Here is a 25,617-nt window from a genome sequence, read left to right as displayed (position 1 = left end):
GACAGCCGGTCAGCAGGTGGATTCATGAATGTATGTATAGACAATATTTTAGGCCAATAAGAAACTATATAGCAAATTTCCCACTTTGAACTAAAGATTCACACCCGTGTGAAGTGAGTGGTGCAACTCTGTGTGGGGTTCCCCGGAAGTTGCAGACCCACAGGAACGCACCCAGGGTGCCGGGCCCACGTACGATACGGTTGAGAAATGACAGAGTTACCATGTGGGCGTCCCTCTACTGTACTGTACTATCACTATACTGTACTGGCACACCCGAAGGTTGCGCACAGGTGGTGAAAAACAACCAGCTGCAACAGTAGTGCGACTCATATGAGTGGAGGTGGAGAGAGGAGATGAGAGCTTGAGAGAAACCGGAGTCAAAGCAAAGCAACCGTAATCAGACTCACAATTGTAAATGCATTAGGTTACAACCATATTTTTGCCTGGGTGGGTCTGAGCATGAAAACATCCTTTCTGGGTGGGTCTGAGCACGAAAACAGCATGGTTGTTTTTCACCACCTGTGTGCAACCTAACACACCTAAACACACACCATTAACTGTATATGATTTCGGGTGTGCCAGTACAGTGACAGTACAGTACAGTAGAGGGTACAGTAGAGCAGGGGTTCTCAACCTTTTTGGCTGGGGACCCCCGGAAATGCTTTGGCCATGTCTCGCGACCCCTGACCCCTAGTCTCCACCACCAATACAAACTGACTGCAAAAATAACCATAATAATAGAGAAAATACATCATAAATGAATAGGCTACTGAAACCAGATATAATCATTAATTAAAGTTTATGCATGCACCACCGTACTATGTAAACTCTTAATTTCCATTTTCCAGCCATTCAGTTGCAAAAAAAAAGAAATTAAAATGTTTGTTTTTTTTAATAATTTGGCAACCCCCCGAGTCGGTCGCGACCCACGGGTTGAGAACCCCTGCAGTAGAGGGACCCCCACACTGTAACTCTGTCATTTCTCAAACGTTTCGGACATGGGGCGGCTCGCCGGAATCGGCAATCGCAATCTACAATCGTTGGTGTGAATTTAACTCTGATCCATTTGTACACTTCCACTTCCACTGGTCTCTGTTGCTCATTGCCAGACCAAGTTCATATCAGTCCTGTGTCCCTACTCAGAACATCTGGAAATGTGAGTGGTCTTGTTCCTCTTGATGGGCAAATGTGAGTTTGTACACAGCTGTTACTCAGCGTTACATACCTGTAAGGGTCCATTTGGGACTAACTATCAACCAGTAAGAGTAAGCCGCCATGAGGGCGAGAAGTGACCTCGCTCTAAAGGGCGAGCTAGGTTGCGTGCACGAATCCACCTGGGTGACGGAAGACAATCTTTGAACAAAACATCATGCAAATCACTACACATTATCTCTGTAGTCATGCGATCAAGTCGGACCTTTCATGATCTTTGCTTTTTCAGGAGTGGCTCGTTTGCCTCAAATCATAAATGCAGCGTACGATTGCCATGAAACTTTGCACACACATTCCCACAATCCCACTAGGCCAAGGGAGAAATGCCAGTCAGTCTCAATTAAGTAAAATAACTAGAACCCACCAAATGATTAAAATGAGAATGTAGTCACAAAATGTAAATGTGTTTTACAGTATGTTATGGGGTTCACTGTCTGTGTCCTGAACCCATAGTGAACCCACAGCAAGAAATGAACCCAGGTGGCTCATTTCAAGGGGTGGTTAATGACCACTGACTGTAGCGTATTCTATTAATCTCAAACAGTCACAGAATTGACATCTCCCTGGCAGATGAAAGCACTGCATACTATCTATGGGTGACCAAGTATAGTGACATAATCATTAAAAACTGTAATTTAATTATTCTTCACTGATGGTATGGGCGATGGGTGCTCCAAGAAACTAGTGCCCAATCTGAAAACGCTGCATGACGAAGGCCAGAAGGGTCGAAACGCGTTTGTTCTTATTAAAGGAACAAATTTAAGTTCCCTTGAAGTGCCTATATTTGTTATGTACAGTACACTTTTAACTTGGGTGGCTCACTCAGCCTGCATTTAGTCCATGTGAAAATGTAGTGGAGGAGGCATTTATCCTGTCTCGGTACCATATGATTGTAAACATTGAGTCTTCATTTGATAGCTTTCAATAATTCAAGGTGATGACAGTTGGCGCCTGAATTCAATTGCACTTGATTGTATCATGCATATATATATATATACACAACTCATTCCATCTTAGATCGCCTCATATAACTGTTTGAAAAATAAACAAATCATCCAGGCCGCTTCACTCATATGGATATGAAGAATCAACTGACTGTGAGAAAACGCTAATGTTACGGCTGCTGAATTAGTTACATTTTCACTAGAAACAGACTGTATCATATATGAGTGACTGACGCAAATGATACAGAGACCCTCCCCTGACAATAACGCAGAAACAGCTTGTTTATTTTTGGACCACAATGCTTATAGTAGACGATATTAAGATCAACCCTTTTACGATGAACTAAAAAGAGCTTACACATTCACTATGAAAACCTACATTTTATTTTCACCTATAATGAAATGCCACAAATATTGACACCAGGGTTTAAGTGGTTAAACAGGCATTAGGGCAGGATTGTGAGACCGAAAAGGACTGTGAAAAGCCATGAAACACAGACTCTATAGTTCAGGTCGACTGACAGACAGGCTGTCCGACATCCCATTTGGTCTGAGACAGGAGAAGTGATAAGCCTCTCTATTTTAATGATGCAATGCGAGAGTGTGGTATAGCCAATACCAACTCAGGACTCCTGAGTCACTGTCGTCCACACTCTCCCATCTAACAGAGCTCTACATTGTTGCTAGCTGAACTGTCATGCCGCAGTCAGCGCAGTCCGTATCCGTAAGTGGTGTGCTTCTTTCCCCCTCCTGGGTTGGCTCCCATAGAGTCAATTTACTTGCCTCGAGTTCCAAAAGAGGTGTTGGAACCTAATCCTTTATTTTGTTATTTTTCCCCATCGAAGTCATTCATATGACTGACAGCTCCAGTCAGTAACTTGGAGAAATATAGAAAGAAAATACTATTATTAACATCCAGTGATTCCAGTGGAACCAGTTCCGTTCCTGTTGATGTTAGGTCCTCCAAGGAGCATGCTGTGGACCTAACCAGCCTGTCCACTTCTGCTCCTTTAAAAACAACTGGCTGTCCTCCCACAATGAGACCAAACACTTTCAGCTGAACACACACGCGCGCACACACACACACACACACACACACACACACACACACACACACACACACACACACACACACACACACACACTATGTCTCTCTCTCAGTCATCAGGTTCGGTGACACACTGTTCCACTATCTCCCTGAGGTTGGGGTTCTCCATGGCTGCAGCCACTCTTTCCTTGTCGTTGATCTGCTTGTTAACTACGGAGACACAGAGACAAGACATAATTAATCAGTCATCACACAATGTATGTACTACTGCATACTGACTGGATGGATATGGTGTCTGTCTTGTGTCTAGTCTTGGGATGTCATAAGATACAGAATATCGATCAGCTGCTGTTGTTGTATTGCTGTTGTCTCCGCCAGGACCCTAAGGCGTGGCAGAGACCATGTTTTCGCCCCTGTCTGTCTGTCTTTGTACAGCTCGTGCACGCAGACTCATGATGCAATTTGTATTCTTATATTACTGGTAGTGGTATATTATGTTCACATAACACACACACACACACACACACACACACACACACACACACACACACACGCACAAACACACCTTCCCAATTATCAATGCTTGAAAGCGTGAATGGATGTTGTGTATTAAACCTTTTAGTATTGCTGTTATATTTTATGATAAAATAATAACAAGTAGCAATAGCAAGTTGAATACTATTACTATATACTATACGGAAAGCAGGTGAATTTAATTAACTGATAAGAAGATGCAGCTGTACTAGACAGCGGCTTTAACATGATCGCTTACTGCTGAGACTAATCTCTGAAGAGACCATGTGCTGGTTGTTAAACAAACACTTACTATCTTCTTCTGTAGAGTGAGTTCCCTCAGAAATGTAAATTTCCAACTGGAGAGATAAAGAAATGGAAGATAAATGTTAAAATGGCAATTACTTTATGCTGTGTGGTGTATATTCTTTATTTAAATATGTGATATACAACTACTTATTGTATCAGGGAATTAAATAAAGTGCGTCTAACAATGACAACATCCTGCAAACAGGGCCGGATTTATCAATCAGGGGGCTCTAAGCAAAGGATTGTCAGGGGGATTGTCAATCTTTTGCTGCACGCGCGCGAAAGATTGGCCGTGTGTGCTTTGTGCGTGCGTGCAAAACGGAAAGAACTGTGCCATTAGCACAATCTCAGGGACGTGCACAGGGATTTGGAGGGGCAGGGGCCGAAATTTGAAAAGGGCACTTGCGGTGTGCGTGCAGGTGCGTGCACACACACCACAGAATATCGGTTTTATTTAGGGGTGCTAGACACATTTTGCAGGGGGTGGGGATACAAGGTTATACTAACTATACTTGAGTCAATCAGTACAAATCTACACTCAGTATTGAGCAAGATATGAACATTGAGTAAATAAGCATCTGTCAGATTTTGTCTATGATCTTATCATTTATCATCATATTTAAAGCAACACAGAAGCTTTAGATAAAGTATGAGAAAATGTTTACTTTATTCATCAGGAACAATATGGGCATTCGGGAATAAAGTGCATGGGTTTGTAAGGCAATCAAGCGCTCCCCTTCCCCAGTACAGCTACAGAATCAGCTGGGAATTATATAAAGTGATTGAGGGTGTGGGTTATCGGTGAAATTTACAACGGTCATGTGACAGTAACCAGCCAATCAAGTATTGAGACTAACCGTTTTAGAATCTGGCATAATCACTCCCTGTAGGGAGAACGGATAAGTGTAACTGGCCCATTACATAGCCAATACCCCACTCTGGTTCTGTAATCAGTACTTGCCTTGTGTTTGAATGGTAAGCATCGCTGTAGTTTGACTTGTAAGCACAGGCCTGAAAACACACAAAGAAAGTTACTGTCAGAAACAGATAATGATTTGAGATAATGATTTTGATCTCAATGGAGCAGCCTCTGACGTTGGAAAAGATCTAATTCAGAAGGGCTTTCAGAACTAGTTCAGAGTGTCAGGACATCTGGCAAAAATCTAAAGTTCTGAATGACCAGAGGGAGAGCTATAAATTCTTGATAAATGGGAATGCAGGGACAGGAAGTGCTGTGCAGCCAGGTAAAGCACTTTGTAAGCATGTTTTGAAAAGTGCTTTATAGGTTTATTATTATTGTCACAGCAAAGTGTCTGAGCGTGGACCAGGGATTGCTATTATCTGGTCAGACGCCTGCATTAGTGCATTGTGCCTGCTTGTTCAGTCCCAGGAGACCACAGCTCAATGGGGAAATTATAGGCAATTTTTCATGCCAAGGACAAACTGTGTATTCAATTCACATAATAATGTTATAATGAAAAGGGACAATTGATTTGCAGCCAGGGCTTAAATCAATGAAAATGAAAATAACCGCAGAAATAGCAGCACACACACACACACAGACGTGCTATCAGCTGGGGGACATCGTACCAATCAGTGTGGCCAGGGAGCAGTGTGGAACAGTTGGCGAGAACTTGATAATGATGAGATACTCGTCCTCTCCAATCTCTTGGACCTCCACACATTTCTCTGTCACTACTTCCAACTCCTCCAGGGTGTTTGGCTTTTCTGGGTCCCGGATCGACCGAATCACATCTGGGGAACAAAGAGAGTTGAGTAACTTACAACACTAGAGAAGTTAAAGCTGGAAATATTGATTTATTCTATTTTAATGAATACAAATGTAATTTAAAAAAAAAATTAGCACATTTAATTTATAATATATGAAATCATGCAGTAGTGTGTTCTGGTCTCCCTACTCTCCCAGTCTTGACTTCATGTCTATTTCATGTTCTATTTTTAAAATAATTGTATCTGACCTCATACTGGAAGAATGCACCAGCTTTTTGTAATATTTGGTTTTAAGGTTTTTGTTTGATTGTGTGTGTCTGTTTTTGTATTATATATTTATGTACATTGTTGTCTGTCATGTATGTAAATGTTCCTTTTTGTACACAGGGCGCCATTGAAAAAGAGACTTTGGTCTCAATTGGATTTCCCTGAAATAAAGGTTTCAATCAATCAATTAATCAAGTAGTACTGCCTGAATCACATAAGTCACAGTCACACAAATAATATCCCTTCGACCAAGCGGGTATTTTATAGTTTGGTCTCCCATGCGAGAGACCGGTATTTGAATCCCTGTTTTTTTATTGATTGAATACTAGTCGGAAATGTAAACAGCATACATGTGGTACAGTCAGACATTAAGGCTAAAAAAGTCGTGGGGATTGTTTCCATTGTGGTCCTATCAATTAATTATTCATCAACATAATATGATGTCATCAACACTACAAAACACCATAAAATATGTACAAAGGAGAAAAAGGCGGCAGTGGGTGACACCTCCTTTCTATGGGAATGTACTTCCCCTTGTGGTCTCTTAGGCCATTTTGATGGGTAGGTACTTACAGATAACAACAGTTCACCAATCTCACAGAGTCACATTGTCTGTTGTCACAGACATGAGTCACTCACCAATGGTGAGCATTGGTGAGTGGTGACTCAACCAGTCAACTTGAAGAAAGGAGAAGCTAGCAAGCACTCAGTTATGTAGTAGAGTGACGGGTGCACGGTTCAGCTAGATACAGTTCATAGAAAATAATACCAGCAATAATACCCCACTTGCTGCGGGGGGAATAAAAAAACCCCATTCCTATTGGATATAACATAACGTGAGTGCTGGTATTATTTTCTATGAACTGACTCAACCAGTCGACAATGATATCAGTATTGAGAAGTTGACATTGTAATCTAGTACACTACAGTTCAAAAAACAAATATAGCTGCAAGCAGCGATAACACGGGACCAAGCAATAAGCCCTTTTAAGCTGCTCAACAGTGCCACTTTAGGTCACCCAGTGGTATTGCAGCTGTTCATACCCCAAACATACAGACAGATAAAGTGCCTGTTATCGCTGCTTGCAGCTATATTTTTTGTAAAAATGTTCACGTACAAAATTCTCTTCAACTGGGATTTCAGATAATGGTCCATAGATTGTGTGTAGAACATTTCACGCAAATTGCAGAAAATCAGGTTTAAGCATTAATTCTAACTGCTCAAAATGGTGGAAAATCTGAGGTCGGAGCTTACTGGTCAAAGTGACAGGCCATGGCTTTTGGCCTAATGAGGCATGAGTAAAGCCTGTTCAAAGGTTTCATTTTTCACACACACACACACACACACACACACACACACACACACACACACACACACACACACACACACACACACACACACACACACACACAGAAGAAAAAAAATAAGGGAGTAAAAGGGACCAAAAGTCCCTTCAGGAAGTTCAGGCTTGGTCCCTTAAAAAACCTACATACAATAAGGGATCAATAAGAAGTCCCTTCGCTTCAGGCTGTGTCCCTTAATTATTGAATCAGTCGTCAGATCACACAGACAACTTTAATTGATCAGCAGATTCAGCACCACCAACTGATATCTTGACAGTTTAACGATTTAAGTTGTTTCGTATGTAAGTGATCATGACAAATAGCGGTTTTTCTCAAAGTGGGGTCCAGGGATCCTCACCTTGAGTGGGTTTCAAAATTCAAATGGACCCTACGATTACAGGTCTGTAACTCAGTTATGGCATGGGGTTTGAGTTTGTTTGAGAACGAACCACTGCTCAATATAACACTAGCCAGTTTAGCTCGTTTGTTAGCTTACCATAAACTTCTAATGCCTTCTCTTCCATTTTCTGGGTCCTGAGTGCATTCTTCCTGTCATTGAGTCGAGAAAACTGTAAAACTTTAGTGACAGTGAGACACACAAGACTCGACACTACTCAGAAAACCGTAAAACGCCATAGTAAAGAACAAAACTGCAGGGCAGAGTGAATGACTTTGACAGCTAAACGTCAAAACTAGGGCAGCCAGTTTATAATAGATCTACAACTATACTGTGGATCTTTGCTGATCGAGTTGCGTTGCGATCAGATGGCAGTTGAGATCTCTGGGCCATTAGACGTCGGTGTTTGTTTGCGCATGGATCTCGCGCACCGACAATAGCCGATTTACAAGTTCACAACGCGTCGCATCGAGACGCTTTGTGAACGAAGAAGCAATCAATTAACGATCGATACATGATCTTCTGGTCTGGCTCGTTGCATCATGACTTGAGACCTTTTAAACGTGATTTTATTTAAAAGTGTCCCCAAAATGTCTACGTAAAGCACACACGTATGCTTTTAAATGGCAACTTTGCGATGGAAGTTGATCACATCGCCATCGGTTGTCGATTAAGTTGGACTCTTGTTCGTCCCTTCACTTCCGTGTTTCTATTTTGCTCCGCTCCTGATTGGGCAGCTTACGTCAGCTGACATTGGGTAGAAGGGGAAAGAAATCACATGACACGTGACTGACGGAGCAGCCCAGCTGCCCAGCCCAGTATAGTACACACAGGAAGATAATGTCCACTTCCACTACACTACTTGTATGTTGCCACTGTTCTTGCAGCATGTTTTTGTTTTTTTTAGAGTTTTAGTTTAGTGTTGTTAGAAAATGGTCCCACGGGCATAAGTCTGACTCCTGTTATTGGACCAGACTTGACGTGCTTAAAGATGTTGAACATGTCTGACTCTGAACAACAACGGGACGAGGATGAGGATGAGGAGGTGATGGTGGTGGTGAGCTCCCATGTCAGCTCCATAGAGGTTTGTCTGATCCAGGAGAGCAGTTTGTGTGGAAGTGTTGTCGTCCAGGAGGCAGAGAAGGTCCGGATGGCCCAGGGCTGTTCTGTGATCTGTGCGCTGGGGAAGACAGGAGGACTGCTGGTTGCTGATGTCACACACACAGAGGCGTTGTGGACGAATCTGGAGGGAACCTACTCAGAGTGAGTACACTGTCACTGCTTGATTAATACTAGCCCTGGTTCTTGACTCTCGTATTCATACGAGAGTCAAGGCTTAACTGCACCCTGTTTTTTGCGCTCGCTACATTTACAACTTTTACGTATATATAAACATTCGGAATTCAAATATAAAGTATACTCACAATTTGTCCCACGGGTGTTAGTTAGTTGCTGCTCCAGCGATTAGAATTGCTGCATCCCGCGTTGTTTAATAAAAAGCATTTTTATCCGAGCTGTTATTTTGCCATTGGCTTTCAACTACGCGCCCCTATCGGTCGGGAGGAGGGTGGCACTCGGTGTGTTCGATATATGTACGCTGACCGCCCTGCCAATACAGACTAATAGGCGAGTGCGCTTCCGGTGTGCAACTGTGAATTTCCCAAACGAACCCCGTTTGAAAAAAGTAGCCGGGGCGCTCGGATAAAAATGCTTTTTATTCAACAACGCGGGATGCAGCAATTCTAATCGCTGGAGCAGCAACTAACTAACACCCGTGGGACAAATTGTTAGTACTTTATATTTGAATTCCGAATGTTTATATATACGTAAAAGTTTTAAATGTAGCGAGCGCAAAAAACAGGGTGCAGTTACGTCATGACTGTCATGATAATCATCATGGCAGTCATGTATCAGGGCTAGATTAATACATGTCTTTATTATCATAATAGAGGAATTGCACTATAGCCTATGTGCACTGACTGTTACTATGAAATCGTGCGTTTCCAGTGTGTTGTTTGGTTGGTTGGTCACCCCAGGCATGACAATCACTAGCCGCAATTTGCAACTCTAGATTTTTTTACAATGGGTTGAATCTAGAGTTGCAATCCCCTCCATCCATTTCCTATTCATTATTTTCGGTTTCTGATCTGCTGGTCTTAAATGACGTTAAACTCACCAACATTGCAGCTGTAGTCCAAGCTTGAATTATCCTCTTTCAATCTGCCGAGCTTGTTTTTCATAAAAATCCACCGTAGACAACTTATGAGTTACTTTCTGTCCAAAATATTCCAAGAGTTCACAATCCGAGCCGCCATATTGTATTTTTGCAACGTGCCGTAAAACAAGATGTGAGGGGGAGCGCTTGTTTAATAGAATCTTACCTGCGCAGGTAAGACACCCAAAGAAGAGGCAGACGCAGTGTGACGCCCCATCACGCACAGCCTTCTATTAAACAAGCACTCCCCCTCACATCTTGTTTTACGGCACGTTGCAAAAATACAATATGGCGGCTCGGATTGTGAACTCTTGGAATATTTTGGACAGAAAGTAACTCATAACATGTCTACGGGGGATTTTTATGAAAAACAAGCTCGGCAGATTGAAAGAGGATAATTCAAGCTTGGACTACAGCTGCAATGTTGGTGAGTTTAACGTCATTTAAGACCAGCAGATCAGAAACCGAAAATAATGAATAGGAAATGGATGGAGGGGATTGCAACTCTAGATTCAACCCATTGTAAAAAAATCTAGAGTTGCAAATTGCGGCTAGACAATCACGTGACATCATATCCCTGATGTCATCAATATTGGCCAGCAACTCTACATCTGACCTCAAAACTTTAGATCTCCATATATGGAGCTGCCCTGTTCTGACATTCCATATGTTGATCTGACCTAATCAAACCCCATAGACTCAAGACACGCTCCATATATGGCCAGTACACATTTCATTCCATATGTTGATCTGACCCCCATGCCAAAGCACCAGTGCTCGCCCTGCAGTCTTCTCAGCTGTCACCTAGGCGGATGCGTGCACGCGGGCTCACCGTTTAGGGCGAGGTCGCTTCTCGTTCTCAAGCGTCTTACTGAGAGTTAGACTATGAATTACTTATTTATTTGTATGTTTTTGTCTTGTTTGTATGGGAGCTGTATATTCAGGTATATTCAGTGTTTTCACTCAAAAAACCTTAGGTTTCGTTTTTGGCTGGGACCCAAAGCCTTTCGTCCAATCAGGATAGAGAGTCACAAACGAAACCTAAGGTTTTTTGACCCCCAGGGGTTAACTGGGGACAGGGAGGAACTCCTTATATGGTCAGCAGACTCAGCACACTCTATAATAGAGAGGATTATCACAACAAAACGAAAAAATAAGTGGTATTTGAATTAAGTGAAATCACTGAATATACCTTTAACAGTTTTCAAATATTACAGTGGTACGATTATACAATGGTGCGGATAACACAATATATTGGCCCGGCCCTGCATGTAACTCTGAGCAGATTTATCAGAATAGGGATTTATAATTTATAACATGTTAATTCAAATGGGTTATTGGGTTTCCACCAGTCTCTTAAAGTTCAACAAATTAGGGACCGGGGTACATTTGGTTTCATACATTCTTTTCTTCTCTACTGTGCTTGGCTTTCCCTTAGTTTTTCCTGGGAAGAAATGACTGTTCATACAGGTTCTGTCAGCGGTCTCAGACTGTTGGCCGTGGGCTCACAGTGCGAACTGAAGCTATTTGAGGTGGAAGTAGAGCGATCTGGATCCACTACTCTGGTCTGTCTGTGTCAGTGTCCTGCAGGCAGCCTGGTACAGATGATCAAAGACAAGGACATCAGTAAGTGTTGTTTTCATTTCCCAAAGTTGCCAGTTTGTCCCCTCATCATGATCATCATCATCATCATCATCATCATCGTCGTCGTCACCATTATTTATTTGTTTAAAACCTAAATAAAAGCATTGAGGGCAAACCCTCATATTCAATGATGCTGAGGTACAATAAAATAAAAAAGAGCCCAAGAAAGTATGGCATTATAAACATTTAAAATATAACGGCGGGTACTAAATACAAATAAGAACATGAGTGTATGAATTGATAATGTAACACAAATTAATAAAATGACAACAATAAGAACCAACAAAAAGGAAAAGCTAAAGGCAATGACAAAATATATACAATTGGCAATTAAACCTTGAAATAGACTCAATGGTATTAATGTGGACAACTTGTTTTTGAAGCATGTTAGTAACAAAAAGCAGATCTTCCTTAACTGCAGGGTGAGCCAAGTTTGTGAACAGGGCAGTGATGCAAATAGCCTGCATCCTGTAATACTTAGACTCACTAAATTGAGAAAGGACGCAATCATGTCACCCTCCTTTACATTGAAAACCTATTATTTACATCACTGAACGGGTACCACTACCAATATAACAAGTTAACAAAACAGGGTGAAGCTGGGGAGCTTCTCTAAAATAGCTTTGTACTCACTGATGGACAAACAGTTCAGTTTTTTGGCATGGCATTTACACACACAGTTCATCAAAATTCTCTCTGTGTCTGTCTCTCCCCTGCAGGTGTGTGTGAGCCAATATTCATCCGCATGCTGTGTTTTGTGGACGGGAGGTGCTGTTTGCTGCTCAATGACAGCTCCTTGCTGTGGTTGACATGGGAGCAGGGAGCAGGACATGACCCACAGCCTCTCTCCTGCTGTGACCTCCCTCTGCCTATCCCAGTATGCCAGTATCATCTCTGCAGAGGAACTCTATTTGTCCTCTCCACCAACGGAGTCATTTGTATCCTCAAATCCTTATTCACGTTTCACTAAAAGAGTGCACAGAGGCAGTACAGTGAGTAGAGGAAAGGGGAGGACGTAAACAATACAAAGCATGAAAGCAATGTTTTGCACCTACACTTTTAATCTTGTGTCCATATTTTGATGCTTTTGAAAAATGTTAAAGGTATATTCAGTGATTTCACTTAATTCAAATATCACTTATTCTTTTGTTTTCTTGTGATAATCCTCCCTACTATAGAGTGTGCTGGCCATATAAGGAGTTCCTCTCTGTCCCCAGTTAACCCCTGGGGGTCAAAAAACCTTAGGTTTCGTTTTTGACTCTCTATCCTGATTGGACGAAAGGCTGGGTCCCACAGCCAAAAACGAAACCTAAGGTTTTTTGAGTGAAATCACTGAATATACCTTTAATGTTTAAAAAAATGCCAGCATTTTCATACTTTAAAAAAATAGATAAAATAGACGAGTTAGGGGTGCATCGTTATGAAGTATAGTGCGTGCTTGTGATACAGTTTGCAAAGACAAGCACAGGAAAGTACAGTTCAATAAAATATCTGCTAATACGATTAAACACACAAGAAACCACTATGGCTTGTTGGGGTCCTTCGTAGGCAATACATAAAAAATATATACCCTGCTCATGTCAAAATTATTGTAGTTTTCTATTCTAAAAGTGAATCACTATACAGTACGGTATAGTGATTATCTTCAGAGTATTGCCTGTATAGAGGGTATGCGTGTGACATCATCATCAAACCCGGAAGTTATGCGGGAACACCTACTGAGTGGCAAAAAACTACTTTCTGGCCATGACAGCCAATACATCCAAACAGAAAAGTTGTATTTGATTACGTTAAACGACATTAAACTAACTTTGTCACTCACTTTGCCACTCGATTTGCAATTTACTTTATGCATGTGCATACCCTCTATAGGTAAAATGTTGAACACGGCTGTTTGAAGTGCCTGGACAGTCAAGTCATTTCAAATTGGTGTGAAAGTTATTTTTCACAATGCAGTGTTTGCACTGATGCCAGAATAAATACAGTATTGGGAAATATATGTGAAATTACAGTTGCTACTCCTGATCCTGATTCCATACATACCTCATACGTTCTTGGATAATCCCAAGTTATAAGAACAAAAAAGGGTTTTCGAAGTAGTACTACTTAATTCCCAAAAGGTGTAAACTGCAGGCTTGCAAAGAAAATGATTCCAAGGCACTCCATCTTTGATGAAAAATATATCATATCATCGAGTGCCTTGGAATCCTTTTCTTTGCAAGTCTGCCGTTTACACCTTTTGGGAATTAAGCAGTACTACTTTGAACCCCCCCCCCCTTTTCATATTCCTACCTGACTGATCCCTGCAGAAACTTGGGAATCAGACATCAGAGTATTTTCTTTATCTGAGTGTTTGACACTCAATTACAAAAGAAAATCTATATACTCTATTGGCCTGAATATAAGACTACGTTTTTTTCCAATGGATATATCGTAAAAAAAACAGGGTCATATTATAATCGGAGACTTAACTTAACATTCAATGTTCTTTTTCCACAAATGAGTCTTGAAAAATGGGGGTCGTCTTATAATCAGAGTCATCTTATATTCGGCACAATAGTACGTAGACCCTTAGCTTCAAATTTGAAATGAAAGCAGATAAATAGGAAAAACTATTTTCACACTCCAGCCTCAATGCAAAAACATCCATCAAGGTTACTGCAAACATTCTGACTTAACCCATTTAGACCTGAGGACGATTCTACAAATGTTTTCTAAATCCTGACAGTATTCTGAAAAACCTATGTTTCTTTATCAGTGGTGCTAAACCTTTTTCACGTCAAGGACCCCCAGAATTATCTGTATTTGGCCAAGGACCCCCATCTGAAAATATGTTGTTCTAGGGACCCCCCTAGAAGCAAAGATTTGAGTTAAAAACGTTCGCTCTGAAAGAATATATATTCATAATTTGTGCCACATTTTCAGGATTTTTCAAAATAGCAGATCTACAAGCTCGTAGCACGGCACTCGGTGCAAAACATGTCCTTGGTGCTCTGGGCTTTCATGAAAAACATGTAAAACATGTCCTTGGTCGGTTGTGAGTTAAAATAACTTTCTTTAAAGTATTAAATTGTTACATTTGGCCTATTTTTGTCAAAGTACATTATTTATTTTGTCTATTGTTAGCGGTAATTTCTTTGCATACCCGTATCTAAGTTATTAGTCATATATCTACCCTGTAATTGTTTACAAACCCTTAAAGGGAAACATAAATGTAAATTGTATTTATATTTCCCAGTGTTCAATGCCAAACACACAACTAAATTGTTAATCGCAATCGTCAGCAAAGCGTTGATGATCGTGTCAGCCCTACCTGTGACTCGGTGAGCATGTTTCTTTATCTGTGAGCTCCAGATGTGTTTGACAGCATGGAGGGGAAACAGCTGGCCACGGTGAACCTCCCTCTGTACATGAGCTCTGGACTTGAGGAAGAGGAGCAGAGCCCTCCCCCCTGCCCCTCCTCCTTCTCTGACCTGCAGGTGTCTGATGATCTCAGTACAGTTGTAGCCGTCAGTCCGTCCCACGAGGCCGTGGCGGTCGACCTCAACCACTATTTCAGGTAACAGTTCTTCAGGAGCCCACACTGGCTGGACTAATTTAACCACATTACACCTGGCACCACTATTTGGGGCATGTCATTAAAAAAACGTTCAATGGGATTACAAGGATTTTCATAGTGAAAATGGCAGATCTGCAAGCTACTGCAACATATCACAGTGCCAGCACATTCATATTCAGGACATTGCCTTCAACATGCTGTATGTCTGTCCAACCTCCAACCAGGACCTTCCCAGACCATTTGCTCTGTCGTGTGAGCTCTGGACGGCCCTCCATGCGACCTCCAGAGCCCAGAGACGAGGACAGTATGCTCAGCTCCACGTGGAGTCACCATGCCCTGGGCACCACATTCACCTCTGACCGGTAAGATGCAAGCATTAGACAGACAGGCAGGAAGACAGACAGACCTTTAGTAATCATGTGAGGGAAATTGATAAAACCACAGTGATGAAAGTTGAGTAGCAATCTCACAAGCTAGAGTCCACAGTGCACTTCTGTTGATAAACAAGGAGATTCTACCCCAAAATCTTGTTTTTTTATTGACTTTGACAATTTGAAATCTACAGAGCCCCGGAGTGGCCATTGAGAGGACATTTTATCAAGTTAGTAACTTGAGTGCTCAAGTTACATAGGAAAGTTGAATGATAGAGAGGGAATCATACAGAAAGATTGACAGACAGATACGCTGATAATAATAATAATAATAATAATAATAATAAAAAAACTTTATTTGTATAGCACCTTTCATGACATGAAATGCAGCTCAAAGTGCTTTACAGAGCAATGGAGAAAAAAAAGAAAAGCAAGGCAACGACATTAAAAAACAAGCAGTAATGCAATACAGTGAGGACATGAATAACAAATAAATAAAAGATCAATTAAAAGCAATGCTGTAGAAGTGGGTCTTGAGCTGTGCTTTAAAAATGTCTACAGAGGCTGCCTGACGAAGGTACAGTGGGAGCTTGTTCCATGCCGACGGCCCGTAGAAGCAAAAAGCTGCTTCCCCGTATTTTTTAGTTTTGCATCGTCCAAAGACAAATAGGCTCTGATTCGTGCAATATATCTAAGGTGACACTTGCAGTCAGGGAGTTGTTCATTTTCAACATTAATAGAAAATCACACTTGTGTGAAGTGAGTGGCACTCTTATCACTCTTATCACAGTGGGGACCTCATGTTTTTGTTTTGTTTTTGTTTTTTTTCTTGGTGTTGGTGCTCTGTGCTCTGTGTTTTGTGTTGATGTGGGTGTTGAACAGATTGTGAAGACAAATATCCTTCGGGACAATAAAGATTATTATTATTATTATTATTATCATCATACATCACATTCCGTGCTCAGCCAATCAGCTGAGCACATTCCGTTCTCAGACACACTCACACACACACACACACACACACACACACACACACACACACACACACACACACACACACACACACACACACACACACACACACACACACACACACATAGGAGCTGTAGTGTGCACAGACTTCTGTCTGTTCATTTTCCATCCTCTCCACCAGCTCCTGGGAGGCACGTCTGTCATCCATGTACAACAGCGCCAAGGCTGGCGCTGTCCCCCAGCCCCCTGTCTCTGTCCCCCAGCCCTGGTTCTCTGACCTCCCCCATCCAGAGTGTCTACAGGGCCTCTCCTCAGCCTGGCTCTCCCAAAGCAGAGCCCCTCCCTGCGGAGCAGCTGTGAGTCTATCCATCCCGGAGTTCGCCTCCCTGTCTCTGCTCTCTGTGTCCGAGTTCTCTGCCGTCCTCACCTACGTGTCTTCAAACCCCGGTGAACACCAGGCTACTGTGGCATTGTGGGATTTGCAGTCCCAAAGTGTGAGCTACCACAGGGCGGATTGCCAGGTGGTTCCTGTACAGCGATGTGGAGAACAGCAACACAGTCTGCTGCTGAAAGGTCAGCCTGATGGTGAATGTGTTTATAGTAAAAGTGCACTAATACCCCGACTACTGGGAATAATCCAGTAATTCCATTGAAGCACAGTGCGATTAGGACAATAATGGTTTAAATGTTTTAACAAAAAGTCCGGTACGGTGAAGTTGTTATATCTAACACTTGTATATTTACTGACATGTGCACATTCAAAACAAAACTGACTAAGTGTTTACAATTTACATGCCCAAGTAAATTTAAATATATATAATATCTTAATCAGATTTTGCTCATCTTGATTATGCCCGTACCACATTTTGGAAGTGTTTAAATTACTATTTCAACCAGAGTATTGCCTTGCCGGGGTAAGACTGGAATATTGGTGTGCATGTAAATGCATAAATACAGTACACACTATTCTGATACTGTGTTACAGTACACATATAGATTATCTTCTCCTCTCCTCTGATCTCTCTTTCTGTGTCTCTTCCTTTCTTGTCACGTTCTGTCTGTCTGTCTGTCTGTCTGTCTGTCTGTCTGTCTGTCTGTCTGTCTGTCTCTGTGTCTGTGTCTGTGTCTGTGTCTGTGTCTGTCCATCTGTGTGTCTGCAGGTAGTGGTCTAGTCCAGGTTCTGTTTGGAGTGACTCAGGAGGAGCTGTTAAACAAACTGATGGTGTTTGGCAGCGCTGCCACCGTTGACGCACTGTGTCACCTCAACAGCTGGGGGCGCTGTTCCATTCCTCTCCATGCACTGCAGGTAGCATGTCCCCTAATTCCCCTAATTCCTACTGTCTGTCTCCCCTAATCTAAAAGCACACACAAAAAACCGTTCTCCGTAATTTTACAAAATGTCTCTCTTAAATTTCATTTCTGTGTTTTCCAGGCTGGTTTGAAGAACCGTCAGCTGGACACAGTGGATTTTTTCCTGAAAAGTAAAGAGAACATTTTGAATCCTGCAGGCAGCAGTGCATCTGATGAAGACGCACCCAGTCAGCTCAGCAGTAAGAACGTGCTCTAAGCTTACAGTTTGTATTGGCCATATTATATGCCCGATGCGAGAGTGCGGTCAAAAACCAACTTGGGATTCCTGAATTGTTGCCTTCCGGCTTCCGCACTCTCATATCTAACATCAGGGTCTTGAGTTCTCCAGTGTTGTTATGGCAAGAAGTTATTTCCAACGCCACAAAGACGCTACTTACTTATATCTAATGTTATTAACGGTAGATGCACAGTTAGTGTATAGAATATAAGGCTGGGCGATTCGCCGATACCTATATCACTGTTGTATTAATATTGTAATATATATATATATATATATATATAACGACACTAGATCGTAATATTGTGATATGGCTTTACTAGCGTTCCCTGGCTTTAATCGCTAAAGCCCTATTTTATACTTTAAAACATTTAAAATAATTTTCTAAACTAGCCAAAATAGCAGCTTGACAAACTCACAAGCTTGTAGATTGGCTATTTTTGTTATTTATTTTCTCAATATGATAGGATGTATTATCACCACCACAATGATATTGAGGTTCAACAATGAAAACCACCGAGATTACAGGATTGATACGTAAATGAAATACCCAAATGGTAACTAGAGGATAGGCATCCTATCGTATGGGTTTTCTAAATGATCACTAATTTTTTATGTAGTAGGCATATTTATTAACCCACCAAATTCAGTAAATCACGTTGTATTCTATTTACTTGCATAATGAGGAAACTTTATGCAACCGTCACCTCTGTAATTAAATTAGTTCATGAATCCATCAGCCACTGTTATCCAACTCTTTAGTTTAGACTACTTCAGACACATAGTAGGATACTTTAGTAGGTTGACACAATGGAATGTCACCTTTGATATGAATATGCATCCAAGGTCCATTTCTGTTATTTCAAGATGTGCTACTGTGACACTTGGCGTCATTCAGGAGGTTAGCAAGTTGCGAAACCTGCGAAAGGCTGTGTGGGCTTGCGTGCATCTTCAAAACTATCCAGGGTGGCGCCCTGGATAGCCCTACCGTCAGCTCACCCCTGATATTATGGATATGTACTGTATACTGTACATGTTCTGTTGTGCAAAATCAAATACATCTAAAATAAAGTGTGTTGTGTAGCCTTCATTGGAGCAAAATATATTAATCAGTCTAATCTATTTGCTCTGCTTAAAGGACCACTTCACCACTTTTCAACCTGCCTTCATATACTGTAAATGGACCTCACTGATGTTCATGATAAAATAGTGCAATTCTTTTCTACTCAGTCTGTGGAGGCTGTGGGCAGGCTTTCAATTCCTGAAAATGTGCAATGCATAAATGGAAGCTATCGGTCTCACGATAATACAAATCTTTTGAAAATCTTTTCTGAACTGCCCACAGCCCTCCTATGAGACACAGACTGAGTAGAACAACATTGTGTTCAATGTGGATCAATGTTAAGAGATGCTTTGGGGCTCAACCACTTCATACATGGAGTATATGGGGGGATAACGTCCCATAACTGGGGGGTACGAATATCACAAAGAATTGTTAAGTTGCTTGATTCAGTATTTAGATATTTGATATTAATTTTAGCTGCTGTTCATTCACAGTCAGCCCTGTTTCCCTACTCAGAACATCTGGAAATGTGAGAGGTCTTGTTCCTCTTGATGGGCAGGGTAGACCTGGTCTTTTGCTCTGTGGCGGTGTCCAGCAAAGCGGAGTCTTCTTTCTGCCACAACAACTGAAATGCCTCCATTAATCTGAGCTTTAGTGGGATGGTCCTTCCATGAGAGGTTCTGGACACGCATGAGGAGTCTTGTGTATGTTCCGTCAAGACGATCCCGAAACTCCTTATTCATTGTCCATGTTTCGGCACCATAAAGAAGGATACTTTCCACACAGGCTTTGAACAGGTTGATCTTGGTAGCTCTTGAGATGTCTAACTGCCATATAAGATGTAGCTTATTACAAGCACTCCAGGCCTGTCCTTTCCTTGTCAGGAAGTCCTTTCTGCTACTGACTACATATGATCCAAGATATTTGAATTACTCAGTTTCTTTGATGTCACTGCCGTCCATGGAGCTGATGGTTGGGTGAACGGAGTCTTCATTCAGAAGCAGGCATTCTGTCTTTTTGGCATTGAGCAATGGACCAACTTGGATATGTGTTCAGCAATCAGCCATTTCAGACTTTGACGACCAGATCTTCTGCCTATTGTGAGACCTCTAGAGGAGATGGTATCCATCGCTTGCCCAAGGACATAGTCAACGACAATTACAAAGAGAAGAGGAGAGTGTGTCACCCTGAAGGATGCCTCTGGTTGACTGGAATTCCTTTGTTAGTCCATCAATGCTCTGCACAAAGCAGACACGTTTCTCATAAATCATTGCTATTGCTTTCACCATTTGTTCTGGAATTCTATAGTTGAGCAGTATATGCTATATCATTCCTAGCTTTCCTGTTCACGCTATTGAATGCTTTTCAAAAATGATGGAAGCTTTCTTATATATATATATATATATATATATATATGAGACATAAAAGGGACTCCTGCACATCCAAAAAGACCCGTAGGAAGTGCAAGTCTAGTTAGCAGGCATAGACATCAAAAAAGAGAAAAACCTTCCAAGGAAGGGACTGCACACTCCAGGGAACAGAGACGGACAATTTCATCATAATTTCAATCATAGCACCTGACGAAGCTCACGGCGAAACGCGTCGTGCTAATAAATAAGTTGATGCAGTAAATTGTCCGTCTCTGTTCCCTGGAGTGTGCAGTCCCTTCCTTGGAAGGTTTTTTTTTAAATATATATATATATATATATATATATATATATATTAGGGATGCACCGAAAATTCGGCCACCGAAAATATTCGGCCGAAAATGGCAAAAAATGTATTTTCGGCCTATTCGGTTTCGGCTCAAATAGGCCGAAAAAATATCACCGAATAGTAGTGAGATATAATTCAACTAAACTGCGGGAGAAACACAGATATACAAGCCCAACGAGCTGTGCATTGCGACGGGTAGATAACTTGTAGATCTGCTACTTCCAGCGCAGGAAGGGCGCATGCTTATGACGCTCTTTAACAATGCATCAGCAGCCAGCGACGCTGCGACAGTCACTCACAACACGCGAGCAGCAGACGGAATGCACAGGCAGATCCGACACAACATCCACGCTTCCATAGCCTTTTAAATCTTATTTCCCATCCACGGGCACAAGCAACGTGATATCCAGCAGCTTCCACCCGATCTGTGGTGGTGTTCTGTTGACGAGGGAAGCTACTAGCTAGTAGCTAGCATGGGAGCTAACGTTAGTTTTAACACTATGTACTTTCCATCCGTTCCCCAACCCCATCACACTCGCTGCTGCGTTTACACGGGCAGACACAAAGACGAATGGGAATATCATTTGTAGCTTTAACAATAATGATAGACTGTATCGTTGCGTCTGCCTGTGTTTAATGCTCAGGGTTTCACTGTCCACAAAATGCACTTCCCAAAACTCAGAGACATATGCCACCACCTATAAATTCAAACCCACCTCTGGAATCTCATTCCACTTTAATTTATTTTATTCCATAGTCTTAGTTTTTCTCAAATAAAGTTGTTTTTATTTGTTTTCTCATGTTCTCCTTGAAAAGTGTCTTTAAGTACTCAGAGAAGCTATAAATAATATTATCATCACTATTATTATTACTACTTGTTTTATTGCCTATGCTTATGTAGAAAAAAATGCTCACTGCTCAGGTCAAATAGGCCTATTGATATACGATTAAAATGTGATTAATTGAGATGAATTAATCACAAAGCCTCTAATTAATTAGATGTTTTTTAATGAAGTCCCAACCCTATTCCTTATAGATCTAGCTTCAAATAAAAAATTAAAAAAGGTTAAATGTGTCGGATCACATCGTATCGCATCGCATCAAATTCCATGAAATTCCACATTCCACACAAGATGTATTCGGCTATTCGGTATTCGGTTTTCGGCCATCTGTTTCCTATATTCGGTATTCGGTTTCGGCCAAGAATTTCCCTTTCGGTGCATCCCTAATATATATATATAAACACAGGCACCTCACGTATTAGGAGGGCAGTATGAGTCACCAGAAATGAATATCAAATACAGTATCTATCTAAATATGGTGTAGCACCGTGTCAAATTGAATTTCATAGACACTACAGAATTCAGATCCTTGGTTAATACCCCATCGCTGTGTAATAATGTGTCCTTCCTCACCACAGCCATCCAGGAGCTGTGCCCTGCCTTGGACCTGCTTTGTTCATCGATCAGAGATTCTCACAATGAAGCTCAGAGCAGACAGTTCTCTGAACAGCTACTCAGCCTCGCATTGTCTTTCCTCAACACACAAGTCACTACCATACTCGACAACACACAGGGTAAGACTAAGACTGCATACACACACACACACGCACACACACACACGCACACACACACACACACACACACTGCAGCCTCAGACTGGCTTTCAGAGTCTAGTAGCCGGGGTGAGCAAGTCCCGACTTACGTCCCAGTAGCTACCCCTCAATCAGTCCCACTAGGGCAAAACCAGGGCCACACAATCCGTTGGAACTACTCCAGAACTACTCTGCCAGGGCTGGGAGGTACACTTCTGGCGCATGTAAGGACTAGGCTCTGTGGGTTGTATCCTGTCCGGGCCCCTCCTACGTCTCACCAGGTCCAATCCTGCTCTCACCAGGCCACAACACACACACACAAAATCCATTACATTATAGCGCCCAGTCGATTTATAGCAACGGAGCACTTTTACCGACGGACCGGATGTTGTTCCGGATGTGGCTGTAGCAGCTAGATGTAGCCAAACCACTCTCGATGCGATCGACAACAACGGGAGGTAATATCCATTCGCGACTGGACAGCGGAGGGCCGTCTAACACATGATCTTTTTTATAATTAGACGGGATGATTTAGATTGAGAGTTATTTATTTATTTTACTAAATTTTTATCCCACGATTTTGTAACCCAGTTTATTCTTTTTCACCCAGTGCCAATTATCTAATGTAATCCTGGGCGCTACACTTCCTCTGCCAACCTGGGGGGGCAGCGGACTGACCTCATGCCTCCTTCTATGCATGAGGAGTCCAAGCTGCTTCTTTTCACCTGACAGAGGGGAATTTCCCCGGCCGGACGTAGCGCATGGAAGGGACACGTTATTCCGACCAGTTCCTTTTCCCCTCCATCAGGCGCCCCGGCTGGCCAGGGGGAGGTAGTTTTAGAGACCAGCATTACGGCATGTTTTTGTGAGGGTATCTACCCTAGGGGACACGGGGAGAACATGCAAACTCCACACAGAAAGGCCCTATCGCCAACCCCCTATCGCCAGGGTATGGGCACTGATGACGCGGAGGAGGGAACACGCCGCCAGTGCCCACAGCGTCCCCAGCGGGAATCGAACCCAGGACCTTCTAGCTGTGAGGCGACAGCACTGGATTGCGAGTTAGATTGCGAGTTATTAACGTTTTAAGATTTTCGTTGTCGTCGGCTAAACGGGGGGAACATTTTCGATGACGTCTCACTGTTGCGCAACATCAAGGATTGCGCAACAGGCGCTCCCAGGCTGTGGAGCCATGCGATCCGTTTTCATATCAATAAACTTTGTCTTTTGGATAAAAGTTTGTCTTGGGTGTCGGGGCGGTGAACTTCGTCCTCGGCGATTGAGGTGTTAAACATCGGTATCGGCCAATCATTTCCATATCTGTGCACCCCTAGTCTTATGTAGTGTGATGTTGTGTGTAGTTTTAGATGCTGACTCTGAGCACTGTGTGGAGATCTTGGACGCTTACATCACTGAGCTCAGAGTTTACATGAAGAAGTTCCCTTGGACGACGACGAGGGTGGACGCTCCTCTGCCTCACAACCTAGCGACTCCTCAGCAGCAAGACGAGGAATGGGACCTCCTCTCAACAGAGGTAAGATGTGTACATATAATTTATTGAAATGTATTCATTTATTTAAATGTATTGATTTATTTATTGAAAAGATTTCCAGCACAGGATGAAATCCTCTACGCCAGACTCAAAAACAGACATAATATACATACAAACATACATACATACAAATTTACCAGCAGCTTTGCATAAGCGGCTGGTTAATGAATACATGTGAAACTTGTGCCCGGACTGACACATTTTTTATCTGTTCTAAATATACCTTAAATCAGTGGTTTGCTAGATTTTTCATATCAAGGTCCATTATTGTCTCCACCAGGCCGAAGGCATGTGGGGAGAGTATGTTTTGCACTCCGTCCGTCCGTGTGTGTGTCCGTGTGTCCGTGTGTCCGTCCGTCCGTCCGTCCGTGTGTCCGTGAGCAGCTAATCTCGGCCACCGTTAAACCCGGTCGATGCCAAATTTTGTGCACACACTCCCTGGATGCCAACGATGAACCTCTGCCCCAAACTTTCCAGAACGGCCTGTTATAGCGCCACCAGGAGGCCGCTTTGTGCAAAACAAGTTTTTGCACAGTACACCTACAGATTTTGTCCAAACATCACACAAATTGGTACACAGTCTCTCTAGAGCCATTCAACGAAACCGGTCTTTCAGATTTCTCAGACTCCATCCTGATTGGTTAAGATTGGCTTCCAAAGTTCACAGGAGTGCTCAGTTTCAAACAAAATGCTGCAAATCATGAACACATCGCGTGATTTCCCTGAAATTGTGCACGCACATTCCCACTAGGCCGAGGACGAAATGCCACATGAACAATTTCAACTCAGCCTCAAGGTGGCGCTATAACTGGCCGAAAAGTGTTTTTACCTCTAACTGCACGGATCTGTGGATAACTTTGTATGCCAACTCCCTAGAGGCCAAGGAAAAACCTTTGCCTGGAATTTTTCACATCTGCTCTTTATAGCGCCACCAGGAGGCCGACATATGTAAAACACATTTTCTATTATTACTCCTTCAGATTTTATCCAAATTTCACGCAAATCGGTACACATGATCTCCATAGTCATGTGATCAAGGCAGGTTTGTTTGATTTCTCATATTCCATCCTGATTGGCCACGATTGGCTCCTACAGTTTTCAGGAGTAGCCCGCTTTGTACAAATCGCCACAACTCCTCAACACAGCGTCCGATTGCGATGAAACTGTGCACGCATTATTCCCACTAGGCTGAGGAAGAAATCCTGGTGGAGACCTGTGCCCAGAAGGGCACTTTTTCTAGTTTATTCTGCATTTGAGCCACGGACCACCATTTGATGACATTTAGCCTTCCAGACACAAACTAAAGAACTGTATTGATGTTGGTACCATTAGGAGAGATAAAAGGCCAATGTTGATCAAAATAACATGTTTTCTACATTCTGTAATTATGTAGACTTCTTGTAAATCAACTTAAGTAATGCAGATGTTTAACAATTATTCAACTCTTGAGAGTGTTAAATTGACCCAAATGGACCCACTTGGTTTAATTTTACACTCTCAAGAGTTAAAGATCTATAGGGTTAATTTGGTTGTCTGTAAGAAAATATCAAAATCCATTGTCATTATTGGCAAATTCCG

The 25,617-nt window shown here is 42.2% G+C and overlaps 2 protein-coding genes across 3 annotated transcripts in view; one reads left to right on the top strand and one right to left on the bottom strand.

The window, feature by feature from the left end:
* Nucleotides 1-2,414: 2,414 nt before the first annotated feature.
* ciao2a (cytosolic iron-sulfur assembly component 2A) lies at nt 2,415-8,346 on the bottom strand. Of its 2 annotated transcripts, XM_083763209.1 has the most exons (6): nt 7,865-8,346; nt 5,617-5,781; nt 4,988-5,037; nt 4,031-4,076; nt 3,274-3,414; nt 2,415-3,213 (listed from the first exon to the last, which is right to left on the bottom strand). In XM_083763209.1, the coding sequence occupies exons 1-5, from the start codon at nt 7,890-7,892 to the stop codon at nt 3,314-3,316; spliced, it is 390 nt and encodes a 129-aa protein (XP_083619335.1). In that variant the 5' UTR covers nt 7,893-8,346; the 3' UTR covers nt 2,415-3,213; nt 3,274-3,313. The 2 variants fall into 2 exon arrangements, with proteins under 2 accessions (XP_083619335.1, XP_083619334.1); XM_083763208.1 differs by having other exon boundaries at nt 2,415-3,414; nt 7,865-8,345.
* Nucleotides 8,347-8,613: 267 nt separating this feature from the next.
* The window catches only part of spg11 (SPG11 vesicle trafficking associated, spatacsin), a 53,073-nt gene continuing 36,069 nt past the window's right edge, over nt 8,614-25,617 (top strand). Inside the window, exons 1-10 of the mRNA XM_083762770.1 lie at nt 8,614-9,028; nt 11,419-11,606; nt 12,344-12,562; nt 14,979-15,183; nt 15,408-15,545; nt 16,708-17,111; nt 17,687-17,832; nt 17,959-18,076; nt 22,314-22,469; nt 23,849-24,021. Coding sequence (XP_083618896.1) covers nt 8,757-9,028; nt 11,419-11,606; nt 12,344-12,562; nt 14,979-15,183; nt 15,408-15,545; nt 16,708-17,111; nt 17,687-17,832; nt 17,959-18,076; nt 22,314-22,469; nt 23,849-24,021 — 2,019 coding nt within the window. The 5' untranslated portion in view covers nt 8,614-8,756. The remainder of the gene's footprint in view (nt 9,029-11,418; nt 11,607-12,343; nt 12,563-14,978; nt 15,184-15,407; nt 15,546-16,707; nt 17,112-17,686; nt 17,833-17,958; nt 18,077-22,313; nt 22,470-23,848; nt 24,022-25,617) is intronic.

The sequence above is a fragment of the Protomyctophum parallelum genome (assembly GCF_964188405.1).
Source record: "Protomyctophum parallelum genome assembly, chromosome: 4".
NCBI lineage: Eukaryota > Metazoa > Chordata > Actinopteri > Myctophiformes > Myctophidae > Protomyctophum > Protomyctophum parallelum.
The sequence above is the reverse complement of the archived record's forward strand: the minus strand, read 5'-3'. Positions and strand labels throughout refer to the sequence as shown.